At 21.7% G+C, this 14902-nt stretch overlaps 4 protein-coding genes across 4 annotated transcripts; 2 read left to right on the top strand and 2 right to left on the bottom strand.

Moving 5' to 3' along the window:
• Positions 1 to 361: 361 nt before the first annotated feature.
• SRAE_2000493500 (Metaxin-2) lies at positions 362 to 1126 on the top strand (the record flags this gene model as incomplete). Its single annotated transcript, XM_024643878.1, has 1 exon — positions 362 to 1126. One exon carries the CDS (start codon positions 362 to 364, stop codon positions 1124 to 1126), a length of 765 nt encoding a protein of 254 aa, XP_024509501.1.
• Positions 1127 to 1998: 872 nt separating this feature from the next.
• On the bottom strand, positions 1999 to 3666 carry SRAE_2000493400 (UDP-glucuronosyl/UDP-glucosyltransferase family-containing protein; the record flags this gene model as incomplete). The annotated part of the gene is made up of 2 exons (XM_024643877.1): positions 1999 to 3282; positions 3352 to 3666. 2 exons carry the CDS (start codon positions 3664 to 3666, stop codon positions 1999 to 2001), a joined length of 1599 nt encoding a protein of 532 aa, XP_024509500.1.
• A 1369-nt stretch (positions 3667 to 5035) lies between these two features.
• SRAE_2000493300 (Hypothetical protein) lies at positions 5036 to 5649 on the top strand (the record flags this gene model as incomplete). The annotated part of the gene is made up of 2 exons (XM_024643876.1): positions 5036 to 5177; positions 5228 to 5649. The coding sequence occupies 2 exons, from the start codon at positions 5036 to 5038 to the stop codon at positions 5647 to 5649; spliced, it is 564 nt and encodes a 187-aa protein (XP_024509499.1).
• Positions 5650 to 5715: 66 nt separating this feature from the next.
• On the bottom strand, positions 5716 to 11791 carry SRAE_2000493200 (UDP-glucuronosyl/UDP-glucosyltransferase family and TLDc domain-containing protein; the record flags this gene model as incomplete). The annotated part of the gene is made up of 3 exons (XM_024643875.1): positions 5716 to 6711; positions 10186 to 11355; positions 11477 to 11791. The coding sequence occupies 3 exons, from the start codon at positions 11789 to 11791 to the stop codon at positions 5716 to 5718; spliced, it is 2481 nt and encodes an 826-aa protein (XP_024509498.1).
• Between the last annotated feature and the right edge of the window lie 3111 nt (positions 11792 to 14902).

Below are 14902 nucleotides of genomic sequence, written 5' to 3'. Positions count from 1 at the left end.
AGTCTATCAACTGTAGCTAATCCGCGTTGAGATTAAAGAAATCTACAATATTGTTAGATATAGGTGAAATCTACTTTTTTAAATGCAATTATTTTAGAAATAATCTTATATAAGTATTAATAATAATATATGATCAACTAAAATATTCGTGTCGAGATATTAAAAAAAATTTAATTGAAAAATGTATACTTATCTCCATAACGTATTATTTTTTTTTAATTTTTTTTTCTGTATAACTTTAAAGATTTTTTTTTAAACAATCTATTTTTTATTCTACGAAAATTTAAATATTTTAAGGAATTCTTATATAAAGTAATATTTTTTAATTTATAGAATGACTTCATATTATTTTTACCAAACTATGGCAGAAGAATGTTCACCAGGAAAAAGTGATACACAATGGATAGATGCAAAAATTTATGGTCCATATTCAAGTACACAAGGATTATTATATGAAAATGCAGAGGTTTCTGCAACAAAAACATTATTACGAATGGGAAATTTACCATTTCATTATGAAGAGAGACCTAATGTGGAGTTTATGTCAAATAATGAAAGAATTCCTATATTAAGATTAAATAATGATAATAAAATAATTTGTGGTTTTAATGCTGTTTATAATTTAATGGCATCACGTGGATTAAGTTTGTGTGATAATATAGCTGATAATCAAATGGTTGATTTAGAAGCTTATATTGCGGTTATTGAAGAAACACTTAGACATGTAGAAATATGGATGTGTTGGATGGATGATAATATTTATCATCGAACTACAGCAAAAAGATATGGTTCTGTTTATCGTTGGCCATTAAATAATATATTGCCTTATTTACAAAGAAAAAAAATGAAACAATATCTTTCTAGTATAGGTTGGGGTGACAAAACTGTAGATGAAATTATTCATATTGCGGAAAATTGTTTTCATTCATTATCATCAAAATTAGGAAATAATACATTTTTCTTTGGTGATTCTCCAACACATTTGGATGCTCTTGTATTTGGTCATCTTTTCTCAATAACAACAACTCTTCTTCCCAATAATAAATTAGCATGTTTGATAGGAAAATTTAAAAATTTGGAAAGATTTTCTACAAATATACATGATAATTACCACAAAAATAAATAGGTATGAAAATACGTTTGTTTTTTATTAAATAGGAAATATTTTTTTTTGTAAGTAGATATACAATGACGTTCACTGGAGTCTTCCTATTGAACTAAAATGATTAAATAATACAACTAAATAAAATTTTTGATTATGATATTTTTTTTAAGGGGTGTCAATATTTTAAAACATGGATAAAAATTTATATAGTAGTTTTAAATAATATTAACTACAAGCACCAAAACAGTCAATGATGTAGAATGATCTAAATAAATAATCTGAAAAATAAGATAATTACATATAGAATTTTTAATTATAACATTGATAAGAAATATAATTCTTTAAAAAAAAACAATGCAATTCTTATGTTTAAAGGTTTTTAATAGTATTTAGAAAATTTTTGTTAGCGAAAATAGTTCAAATACTTTTTTTATGGTATATGTTTATTGGGACATTATATTTAAAAAGACAATAAATTATTCTTGTCATATCTTTTTCAACTATATTTACTAATCATTTTTTGGTAAACTAAAAAAAATTAAAAACAACTTTTAACATCACGGTAAAATTGTGAATTTATATCTTATTTACAAAACAATATTTCAACATAAGTTTTGAATTTTTCAACAAAAATTTATAATTTTTTAAAATTAATATAATTTAGGATTTTGAATAAAAATAACAGATTAGAAAGAAGTAGAATACTTTTTTATCATTAATGTTGTATTTCTTATTTTCAAAAATTAATCAGAACAGTGCATATATATATATTTCAATAATATTTATATATAAAATTGATAAAAACATTATTAACAAAATTATCGTAAAAAAAGTTAAAACAAATAAATTTAAATATAATTGAGAGTTAAAAATATTTTATGAATAAGTTTTACTCATTTTAACAATGAAAAGTTGTATCTATCATTTTTAATCTTTGGTTGTAAGCATTTTTTAACACATTTAAAAATTCCAAAGATAAAAAAGAATATAATTGATAATGTTCCTACTAATATTGGTATAATAATATCAAGATTATAATATTCAATTGTACTCATATTTCTACTGGCTAAATCTAATACATCTAATTTTCCAAATTCTGCAGCAAATTCTACATGTTTAATTAGAAGTTCTTTAGATCCAATAGGTCTTTTGTTTAATCTTCTTGATACTATTTGAGCATTTTTTTTATAAGTTTCATCGTTTAAAATTGTTTTTATATGTTTTGCTAAAACTTCAGGATTTACTAAGTCTAATTTATTCATAACAATTCCAGTTTTATGTTTTTCAAGTAATTTTGAATTTCTTAATTGATCTCCCATCAAAGGAATTGCTACAGCTGGTACTCCTTTAAATGAAAGCTCTGTTATACTACCCATACCACCATGTGTTACAAATAATGATAATCTGGAATCATTTAATAAATCACTTTGAGGAAACCATTTACTAATTACTAAATTTTCAATATCTTTTCCAATACCATCTTCTGGATTTTCATATTTTAATATAAATGTTATATTATTTAATCTTTTTATTGTCTCTAAAATTCCATCTTTAAAATCTTGTGGCATATTTATAGTTTTAGCAAATGTTCCAAATGATATTAAAACAGTTTGATTTCTTAATGAAAGAATTTCATTCCAATAACTACTAAGAGGTTTACTATCTTTAATACCAATACCAGAAACTTCAATCATTTTTTGTGTTTTTGGACCAGGAATATCTAAGAAAGGATTTGAATTGATAATTACAAATGAACAATCACCAACAGCATTTTGACTATCAAAAAATCCTTCTCCATATTTTGAGTTAATTTCACTTTGTATGCTTATTACATTATCAAATAAAGAAAAGACTATAGAACCAATATGATGAGAAATAAAATTTTGAAATCTTTCCAAATATGTCATTTTATCAGTATATGGTGCCATTTGACAAGGAATAAAAGATGATGGAAATGGTAATCCAAAATCTCTATAAAGAGTGTCTATTAATGACATTGAAAGACCACATACATAAGTTTTTATTCCCATGACTTTTAATAATCCAAAAATGTTTTTATTGAATGCTTCTGCAATTCCTATGTCAAATTTTTCTTTTCTTATTATTTCTGTTAATTCTTCATTATAAAGAACATCTAATGATTGTTTTTTAATACACTCAACAGATTTTGTTAAAAGCTATAAAAAATTTTTTTTATTAATAGAATATATTTTTTATTGAACAAGTTTTAAAATCAAAAATTTTACCTTAAGTTGTGAAAATATACTTGGAGTTAACTTCCACAAAAAATCACCACCAATAGTATCAGAAAACATATCTTTTACTTCGTTTGAAACAGGAACTGAAATAACCTTAGCTTTATAAGCACCTGGATGTGTTATTGTAGGGTCCATATCAATGGTAAGAACAGTTACATCATGTCCAGCATCTGTTAAAATATCAGCAATTTGTGAAAAAAAATTGACATGCGAATATGCAATTTTTGGATTCACTACGAGAATTTTATATGTGTATATAACATGAAAAATTGTTGATAATAAAAAAAAATAATTAATATACATTATTTTTTGATATTTAATTGATAATAACTATTGATTTTGATAAAAATAATTGTATTTTTGAAATTTCTTTTTAATAGTAAATATTTTATAAATTTCCTAAAATTATAACATTCTAGTTTTACAAATAATTTTACTAGAAGTTAATGTCAAATTGATAAAAAATAAACAATTATTAAAAAAAAATGGAATTGGTACCTTATTATCTTCCAAGTAATTCTACTTGTAAATCTCACTTTTTAAGTAATTATTTTTTTATCAATAATTTATAAAAAAAAAGTACATAATAAAAATATTAGTAGATTTTAATATTTAAGCAAAATTATTTTATATAATAATATATAAAAATTATATCATTGAAAATTTTGATAAAAGTTTGTAAATAAATTGATTCTTTTATAATTTTAAGTTTTAATATTAAAACAAGCGCGTGTTTCGCACGTGCTTTCTTATTAACTAAACGCGCTGCTTTCCTCGCGTTTTTATAATGTTGAGATTAATTTGATAATAATTTCAACAATTTATAAAAGAGAGATAATTTTTTAAAATTAAGATTAAAAAATCTTCTTATTTTTAAACTTTTATTTTAATACACATAAAACTTTAAAAATGAACAAATTTTATTTTAATATGCATAGAAATTTCAAGAATGAAAAAAAAGCTTTGAAGTTAAAAAAGAATTATAGTAAATTTTGGAATATCTTATGGAACCACTGACGTATTTAATTAATATAAATTAAAATAAATAAAGTATTTGAAGGTTTTAAAAAGTTTAATTAAATATAAAGTAAATGGAGCATTTGATAGTTGATAAAAAAATAAAAAATTTTTTACATAAATATGCAAAATTATATGTATATTTAATATTCAAATTTTCAAAAAAAATTTCTAATACATACGTAACTTTAAAATTAAGCTATTGTTAATTATATTGAAAATTCATCCCATTTCAAAAGCTACCGAATAACTACAGTAGCATATTCAAATTTATAAAAAAAGTTGTTTTTTTTATCACAATATTTAAGGTATAGTCGGTAATATAGAATATTTTCAGCCAATTTTCATATCTCTAAAAATAATAATGTTATAGATACGAAAATTAATATTCTAGACCTAATTTTGAATATAAATCGAATGAAACTAGTCCCATCTTCATAGTGTTGTTGATAGATCCACATTTGAAGTAAGATTATTTTAAAAACTATTAATAAATAAAATTTAACAATGTATGTAATTTAATAATTTTGTTACATAAAAGTTTTCAAAATTAGGTCAAGCCCTATATATCTTAGATAAATTTTTATATTCATAAAAATCAATTTTGGATAATGTATATTTATTGTATATAAATAATATATACACTATTATTAATATGATTCAAAAGAAATTTGATAAGAATGATTCTTTTTACTATGCCCCAGCAGCTTTTGGATTATTTCATTATAAGGATGCTGCTATTATTGGAGCTATTCTTGGAATAAGTACTCTAGCAATTACTGGTTTAACATTTTATTGTATGTTTAATTTTTTTTTTACATTAAAAAGTTTTTTTTTTTTAATATAGTTTTACAAAATACTTATCATATAACTGGAATTTTAACAACTATCACAGCTTTTGTGGTAATTGTATCATTTATTATAACAACTATACTTATGGTTATTGGTATTGTAAAAGAAAAACCTAACTTAATGTGGCCACAAATGACAATATTACAATTTGAAAATATTTCACTCTTTATACTTGGAACTTTTTCAATCATTTCTATGGCGTGTGGAACCACAGCAACAAAATTTCTTTTTGGATTTCTTGTTAATGTACCTGAAATAGAAAATCATTTAGGACCAATATGGCCTTTTAACATAGCAGCAGCATCTTTTGTAGGATGTTTACTTTGTATTTGGTTTCAGGTTCTCCTACGTGGAGCATATGATTATCTTTTGGATAAAGAATTTTTTGAAGGTATTGAAAAGATAGAATTAAAATAATTTTAATATATAATTGTATTATATTAATTTAATATTAAATAAAAAAAAATTATTAACTTTTTTTTTTTAAAATTTTCTTGCTATAGTATCATCAGGGCGATCAAAATCACGGCGTTCATTGTTTAGCTTTATTCCACCCATTTCAAGAATTGTTTTATCTGGATTTTCATCCCATGCTCCTGGTAAAGGAACTTTACTTCTTTTTTCAGCTTCTTTTTTGTACCAAACTTTTTGTTTCATTTGTGCTGTCAAGTCATCCTCAACACCACATCCCCAAACTTCAATATCATTAACATTACTAAAATCTTTTTCAATTTTAAGATATCTTCCAAATTGTATACCCATTGGTGCACTTTTTAATTTTAAATTACATCTAAATGATCCACTTTTATCTTCTCTTTCAAATTTTGGTTTTATTTGTATTACTGAAGTATTATTACCACCATAACAATTTACACTATTTTTCCATTCTTCATCTAAAGCAATAACAATTAATTGACCATTAGTTAATTTAAATATTGTGACTGTTGGTTTTTTATAGTCATATACATTATTTTCAAAACGATTCAAACTAACACCATGAACTGAAGAATCATATAACTTTGTCCACCTATTACTATTATTTTTTCCCTCTTGATTAAAATATATTACAGGATTAAGTGATGCTTTAATAAATAACATTTGAAAAGGAGTTAAAATACTTGAAGAGTAATCTTGTAAATTTTTTTTCTTATCTGTTAATAAAGAAATTACATGTTCCCGAATTCCATCACATAATCTTGGACATTCATTTTGTATAAACTTAGAAATTCCATCTTTCTTCATATTACATATAATACTTTCTTTAAAATCTTTATCATCACTTGCCTCTTCAATATCACTTGTCAAAAGGCAAGCTTTTATAATGTCTTCTGGTTCATTAAAAATTTCTTCCCAAATTTTGTGATCAGTTTCAAATAAAGGTTCACTTTTACTTATAAATTTATTTAATGATATTGAATCATCTGAATTTGAGGAATAATAATTCCATAAAGGATGATATAACTCTTCACCAAACAATTTCTATATATANCTCATTTGAAAACGATTGCAGAAATCTGCTTGTATTTATCCTGATTTTGAAGCGAGATATGACCAAGGGCGGAAATTTTTCTAAAATATTCATTGTTTCCGAATTTCCAGTATCTCAGCAAATACTTATCCTATGAAGATGGGACTAGCTTCATTCGATTTCTATCCAAAATTAGGTCTAGAATATTTATTTTCACAGCTATAACATAATTATTTTCATAGATATAAAAATTGGCTGAAAATTTTCTAGATTTCTGATTTTACCTCTAAAACAGTGAACAAAAATAAACAACTTTTTTTTGAATTTGAATATGCCACTATAGTCATTCGATAGCCCTTAAGACGGGATGAATTTTGAATATAATCAACAATATTCAAAAATTGAAACTATATGAGTTATAAGGATTCAAAATTGAGGACGAACTTGTTGAATATTTTTTTATAAATTTCGATTTCCATGATAATATTGTAAATGTTAAAAATAAACAGTTGATTCTAGATCACTTTTTTACGAGAAATTCATTAAGCCTATTCACATCTTCATAGGACTTATAAAAATGATGATATGATAAGAAATATGTTTAAAAAAAAGTTTTAAGAATTTAGTGATAACTCAAGCATATGAGGTCACAGGTCCATGAAATTTGATGCGCTGCGCTTCATTTGTTATTTTAGGTATACCCTACGTTGAAAAGTTTTTTAAATATTTAGCCGTTCTTGAAATACTATGCTTGGTACTTTTTCGCGCGTAATCCATTGTCACCATTTTTTTATATCTCGAAAGTGGTTAAAGGTATAAAAATATTTTGAAGGTAGACCCCATATAAAAATTTATTAGAAGACGGTTGCAGAAATCTGATTGCATTTATCTTGTTTTTGAAGCGAGATATGATCAAAGGCGGAAATTTTTCTAAAATATTCGTTGTTCCCGACTTTTCAATATCTCAGCAAATAATTATCCTATGAAGATGGGACCAGTTTCATTCGATTTCCATTCAAAAATAGGTCTAGAATATTTATTTTCATAGCTATAATATTTTTATTTCCAGAGATATTAAATTTGGCTGAAAATTTTCTAGATTTCCGATTTTACCTCTAAAAATCTGAACAAAGAAGGACAACTTTTTTTGGAATTTGAATATGCAACTATAATCATTCGATAGCCCTTGAGAAGGGATGAATTTTGAATATAATCAACAATATTCGAAAATTGAAACTTCAGGAGTTATAAAGATTCAAAGTTGAAGGGCGAACTTGTTGAATATTTTTTTGTAAATTTCGATTTCTATGATAATATTGTAAATGTTAAAAATAAACAGATGATTCTAGATCAGTTTTTTACGAGAAATTCACTAAGTCTATTCACATCTTCATAGGACTTATAAAAATGAAAATATGATAAGAAATATGTTTAAAAAAAAGTTTTAAGAATTTAGTGATAACTCAAGTATATGAGGTCACAGGTCCATGAAATTTGAAGCGCTGTGCTTCATTCGTGATTTTAGGTATATCCTACGTTGAAAAGTTTTTAAAATTTTAAACCGTTCTTGAAATACTGAGCTTGGTACCTTTTCGCGCGTAATCCATTGTCATCATATTTTTATATCTCGGAAGTGGTTTAACGTATAAAAATATTTTGAAGGCAGACCCCATTTGAAAACTCATTTTAAGACGATTGCAGAAATCTGCTTGTATTTATCCTGATTTTGAAGCGAGATATGACCAAGGGCGGAAATTTTTCTAAAATATTCATTGTTTCCGAATTTCCAGTATCTCAGCAAATAATTATCCTATGAAGATGGGACTAGCTTCATTCGATTTCTATCCAAAAGTAGGTCTAGAATATTTATTTTCATAGCTATAATATTTTTATTTCCAGAGATATTAAATTTGGCTGAAAATTTTCTAGATTTCCGATTTTACCTCTAAAAATCTGAACAAAGAAGGACAACTTTTTTTGGAATTTGAATATGCAACTATAATCATTCGATAGCCCTTGAGAAGGGATGAATTTTGAATATAATCAACAATATTCGAAAATTGAAACTTCAGGAGTTATAAAGATTCAAAGTTGAAGGGCGAACTTGTTGAATATTTTTTTGTAAATTTCGATTTCTATGATAATATTGTAAATGTTAAAAATAAATAGTTTATTCTAGACTAATTTTTTACGAGAAATTCATTAAGCCTATTTACATCTTTATAGGACTTATAAAAATGAAGATATGATAAGAAATATGTTTAAAAAAAGTTTTAAGAATTTAGTGATAACTCAAGCATATGAGGTCACAGGTCCATGAAATTTGATGCGCTGGGCTTCTTTCATAATTTAAGTGATATCTTATGTTGAAAACTTTTTTAAATTTTCAACCGTTCTTTAAATACTATGCTTGGTACTTTTTCGCGCGTAATCCATTGTCACCATTTTTTTATATCTCTAAAGTGGTTAAAGGTATAAAAATATTTTGAAGGTAGACCCCATATGAAAACTTATTAGAAGACGATTTCAGAAACCTGCTTGTATTTATCTTTATTTTGAAGAAAGATATGACCAAAGGCGGAAATTTTTTTAAAATATTCATTGTTCTCGACATTCCAGTATCTCAATAAATACTTATCCTATAAAGATGGGACTAGCTTCATTCGATTTCTATTCAAAAGTAGGTCTTGAAAAATAAATTTCATAGCTATAACTTTATTATTTTCAGAGAAATAAAAATTGGTTGAAAATATTTTAGATTTCTGATTCTATCTCTAAAATTGTTATAAAAAAACAATTTATTTTTAGAATTTGATTATACAACTATAGTCTCTCGATTGTCTTTAAAACGGGATATATTTTTAAAATAATTAACAATAGCTTAATTTTATAGTTATGTATTTGTTAGAATATTTTTTTTAAAATATAATAATGATTTTATATAATTTTTAAACTAACATATGAAATAAATAAACAAAAAAAGTAAATGATTTTAAATTTATTTTTTAATAAAAATTTTATTGAAAAATCTACTACCAATTTTCTTAATTATATTTTTTATTTATTTATATGAAAATTTTGGTAATTTATGTAAAAAATTTTTTTTGCTGTTTATAAACTATCAAATGTTCAAATTACTATATATTTAATTAAATTTTTAAAAACTTTTCAGATACTTTATTTATTTTGCTATTATTGCTGTATTGTATGTTTTCAGAGATGTTTTATGAGTACAATTTATATATGCATCAATAATATTTATGTAAAAACTTTATTAAAATATAATTAACAAAATTATAATTAAAAAATAATCAAAACAAATAAATTTAAATAAAATTGAAAGTTAAAATTATTTTACGAATAATTTTAACTTACTTTAACATTAAAAAATTTCATCAATCTTTTTTAATCTTTGTTTGTAAACATTTTTTAACAGATTTAAAAATTATAAAAATTATTAAGAAAATAATTGATAATGTTCCTACTAATATTGGTATAATAATATCAAAATTATAATATTCAATTGTACTCATATTTCTACTAGCTAAATCTAATACATCTAATTTTCCAAATTCTGCAGCAAATTCTATATGTTTAATAAGAAGTTCTCTAGATCCAATAGGTCTTTTTTTTAATCTTTTTGATACTATTTGAGCATTCTTTTTATAAGTTTCATCGTTTAAAATTGTTTTTATATGTTTTGTCAAGATATCAGGATTTGCTAAGTCTAATTTATTCATAACAATTCCAGTTTTTTGTCTTTCAAGTAATTTTGAATTTCTTAGTTGATCTCCTAATAATGGAATTGCTACAGCTGGTACTCCATTAAAAGATAGTTCTGTTATACTACCCATACCACCATGTGTTACAAATAATGATAATCTGGAATCATTTAATAAATCACTTTGAGGTAACCATTTACTAATTACTAAATTTTCAATATCTTTTCCAGTACCATCTTCAGGATTTTCATATTTTAATATAAATGTTATATTATTTAATCTTTTTATTGTCTCTAAAATTCCATCTTTTAAATCTTTTGGCATATTGATACTTTTAGCAAATGTTCCAAATGATATTAAAACAGTTTGATTTCTTAATGAAAGTATTTCATTCCAATAACTACTAAGAGGTTTACTTTCTTTAATACCAATACCAGAAACTTCAATCATTTTTGGTGTTTTTGGACCAGGAATATCTAAGAAAGGATTTGAATTGATAATTAAAAATGAACAATCACCAACAATACCATGACTATTAAAAAATCCTTCTCCATATTTTGAGTTAAATTCATTTTGTAAACTCATTATATCATCAAATAGCGAAAAGATTATAGAACTAATATGATGAGAAATAAAATTTTGGAATCTTTCCAAATATGTCATTTTATCAGTAAATGGTGCCATATGACATGGAATATAAGATGCTGGAAATGGTAATCCAAAATCTCTGTATAGATTATCTGCTAATGACATTGAAAAACCACATACATGAGTTTTTATTCCCCATACTTTAAACAAACCAAAAACGTATTTATTGAATGATTCTGTAATTCCTATGTCAAATTTTTCTTTTCTTATTATTTCTGTTAATTCTTCATTATAAAAAACATTTAACGATTGTTTTTGAACAGATGTAATAAATCTTGTAAAAAGCTTAAAAATTTTTTTAATTATTTATATATAACATTTTTTTAATATATTTAAAAGCATGTTCAAATTTTTTTTTTAATAGAATAAATTTTTTATTGAAAAGTTTTAAAATAAAAATTTTTACCTGAAGTTGTGAAAATATACTTGGGTTTAACTTCCACAAAAAATCACCATCAATACTATCAGAAAACATATCTATTACTTCTTTTGATGCAGGAACTGTAATAACTTTGGCTTTATAAGCACCAGGATGCGTAATTTTTGGATCTATATCAATGGTGAGAACAGTTACATCATGTCCAGCTTCAGTTAAAATATCAGCAATTTGTGAGAAAAAATTGACATGGGAATATCCAAATTTTGGATTCACTACGAGAATTTTATATGAATTTATAACATGAAAAATAATTGATAATAAAAAAAAATAATTAATATACATAATATATTAACCTTTATAATTATTTGATAACAACTATCAATTTTGGTAAAAATACTTGCATTTTTATAATTTTATTTAAGGTATTTATTTTCTTATCATTAAATTATAGATAAGTACATAATAAGAATAATATTATATTATAATATTTAACCATAATTTTTTTAATATAATATTATTTCAAAATCATATCATTAAAATTTTTGATCAAAATTTATAATCATTTTGATTCTATTTTAATATTAAATTTTTCTTAAATGTGTTACATATTGTTTCCATTTATGATTATAAGAATTTTGAAGATTAAATATTTATAAGAAATATAGTTTTTAGATAAAAAAGATACAGAAAATTATTTATTGTGATTTGTTAGAACTATACATTCTGGTCTTTTCATTTTTATTTTGAAAACGTAATAGTTTTGAAAAATCTTTAACTTGATACTTCTAATATAAAATTTAATGGAAATTAAATGTAACCCATATTTTTTTTTAAAATAAAATTAGAAATGAAATTTTCTTTATCACTACATAAAATTGTTTTAAGAAATTTAAAGCTTAGAAAAATAATTTTAAGTATAAATTTTATGTATGAAAAAAAAAACTTTAAAGTTTATTCTATAAACTATAATAGTTTCTAATTTGTTTTTATAATATTAAAGAAATGTTTATGCATATAAAAATTAAAATAGAAATTGTATCTATTACAAATTATAAAAAATTTGTTTAAAAAATGACATAAGATTTCAAAATGACAATTGATATTGTTCAGATTCTTTTATTAATGTTACTATATTTATCTATAAAAATTTTATAATTTTTATAAACTACATTTTTTTTAAATTGAATCTATATAAAATTATTTTCTACATATAATTTATAACAGACACTAATTTCAAAATTTTTTTGAATAAAGTGCATAAATATTTTTAAAATTATTGACCATAAAGTTTTAAAAAAAAATTTTTACTATTTTTAAAATTTATAATAATATCTGGTATTTGAATTATTCTTAATATAGTAAAAATAAAATAATTTTTTACAAATAAATCAATATTTAAAAAGTTATTAAATATTTTTCCACTTTTATTCTTACATTCAACAAAATATAGTATTAATGTTATAAAGATTTAATTTTATAATTATTGTAAAATGATTATAAAAATAATGTTGTAGATCTTCATTAATTATAAACCAGAAACATTATAATACAAGTTATTATAAATTTATATTATTAATCTAAAATTAATCTCATAACTTTTTAATTTTTTTACTATCAAAATAAAATAAACATATTCTTATAAGTTTATTAATTTAATTCTTATTTCAAAATTGTTCTATAATGTTATGTTAAATATGTTTCACTTTAAGATAAGTATTTATATTTAATATAAATTATAATATTAAGTATATCTAAAAAAAAAGAAAAAAAGTTTTAATATTTCTATTACAAATAACTTTTTGAAAAAATTTTTTTTTCTTTTACAAACAGTCTTTTATTTACAAAAATATTTAAAAGTTACTCAACTAGAAAAGTTGCTAATGACCTTTCCAAGATCAAGTGTCACAGGAATATCACATGAAAAAAGTTGTGTAAAAAATTTTTTTGTAAACATTAGAAATACATTGAAATTTCCAAACTAATCATAGAAATTTCCATGTTATTTGTTAACATTATCAATTATTAAGTTAATAGTACAATTATTTTAATCATAATTTTGAGTATGTTAAAAATTTTTTCAAATGACTGCCTTTTTTTCATAAAATTTTAAAAATAAATGATTATAAAAAAAATTTTCTACAAATAATTAAGTACAAGCTTGTCATTATATTTTTATTTTATTGGTTTTTAAAAATATAATTAAAAATAATTATTATGCAATCTAAATTGAATATGTGTGTCTTCTAAAAAAGTATACATAAATAGAAAAAAAATATAATTATTATATTACTTTAAAATATAATTCAATGTTTATTTTTGTTTCTAATAATATTAAAACAAACTTTTAATAAACAATATTTTAAAGTAGTTTATTTTAAATATTTGTTTCATTATAAATTGTAACACTGAAATTGTAAAATGAATATATAAAAATATTATTCAAAAAAATTATAATAATTATCAGGTATTTATTTATTTATATACTAAAAATGTTATTATTCAAGAAAGTTATATAATAAAAAATATGAAAATAATATAATTTTTATTAGATTTTTTTTATATTAAATTAAAAGATAATTTAAGAATAAAAAACAAACTGTTCTTAATCTTTAAAATATTTTTTTTTGATTTTATAATATTCTCTGTATAAAGTTATGTGTTTCTTAAAATTTTTTTATTCATCCTATAAATTTAATTTTGTTTTCATTAGCTAACCGAAGATTAATGGCACTTAAATAAATACATTTAACTATTGAAAAAAAAGTATTTTGATAGTTATATTAAAAAAATAATTTATTTTTGTAATAATAAAAATTTAGTATAATAATAAAGAAAATTATTAAAATTTTGCCGTTTTAATTATTATATTCATTCAAAAAGTACATATTTATATATAAAGACATTTTTTAAAAATGTATATTTATATATTCATATTTTCAAGTTTTTTTTAAACAATTACTTCAATAGAATTTTCAATTAAAATTTAAATCAACTAATTAATTTGAATAAGGCTTTATTTCTTTTTTTCTTTTTGGTATTACTATTTAGTTTTAAAAAAAGTAATTTTTTTTTCAATGCTATTTAACCTTTTTTTATGCAACTTATAAAAAAAATTTTAAATTTTTAAACAAATAATTAATTCTTATTTTCTTGAATACTTTTTTATCATAACTGAAAATATTTTTAGATAAAACTTTAAAAAATCCATTTTTATGCGTCATAAAATGCTATTTTTATTTTAATATATATATGTAATGTGTAAACTTAAAGTTTGCATTTAGAAAGCATAATAATAATAATAATAAATTATATTACTATGTTTCACAAAAAAAAACTTTTTCCTAAAATATTAAGATAAAATAACATTTTTTTATGTTCTTTTTTTAATATTTACTAATAGAAATAATTTTATCAAAACTTTTTTGTTTTATTGATAAAAAAAAGAAAATTTTT

This window comes from Strongyloides ratti (assembly GCF_001040885.1).
Source record: "Strongyloides ratti genome assembly S_ratti_ED321, chromosome : 2".
NCBI classification, from domain to species: Eukaryota; Metazoa; Nematoda; class Chromadorea; order Rhabditida; family Strongyloididae; genus Strongyloides; species Strongyloides ratti.
The sequence above is the reverse complement of the archived record's forward strand: the minus strand, read 5'-3'. Positions and strand labels throughout refer to the sequence as shown.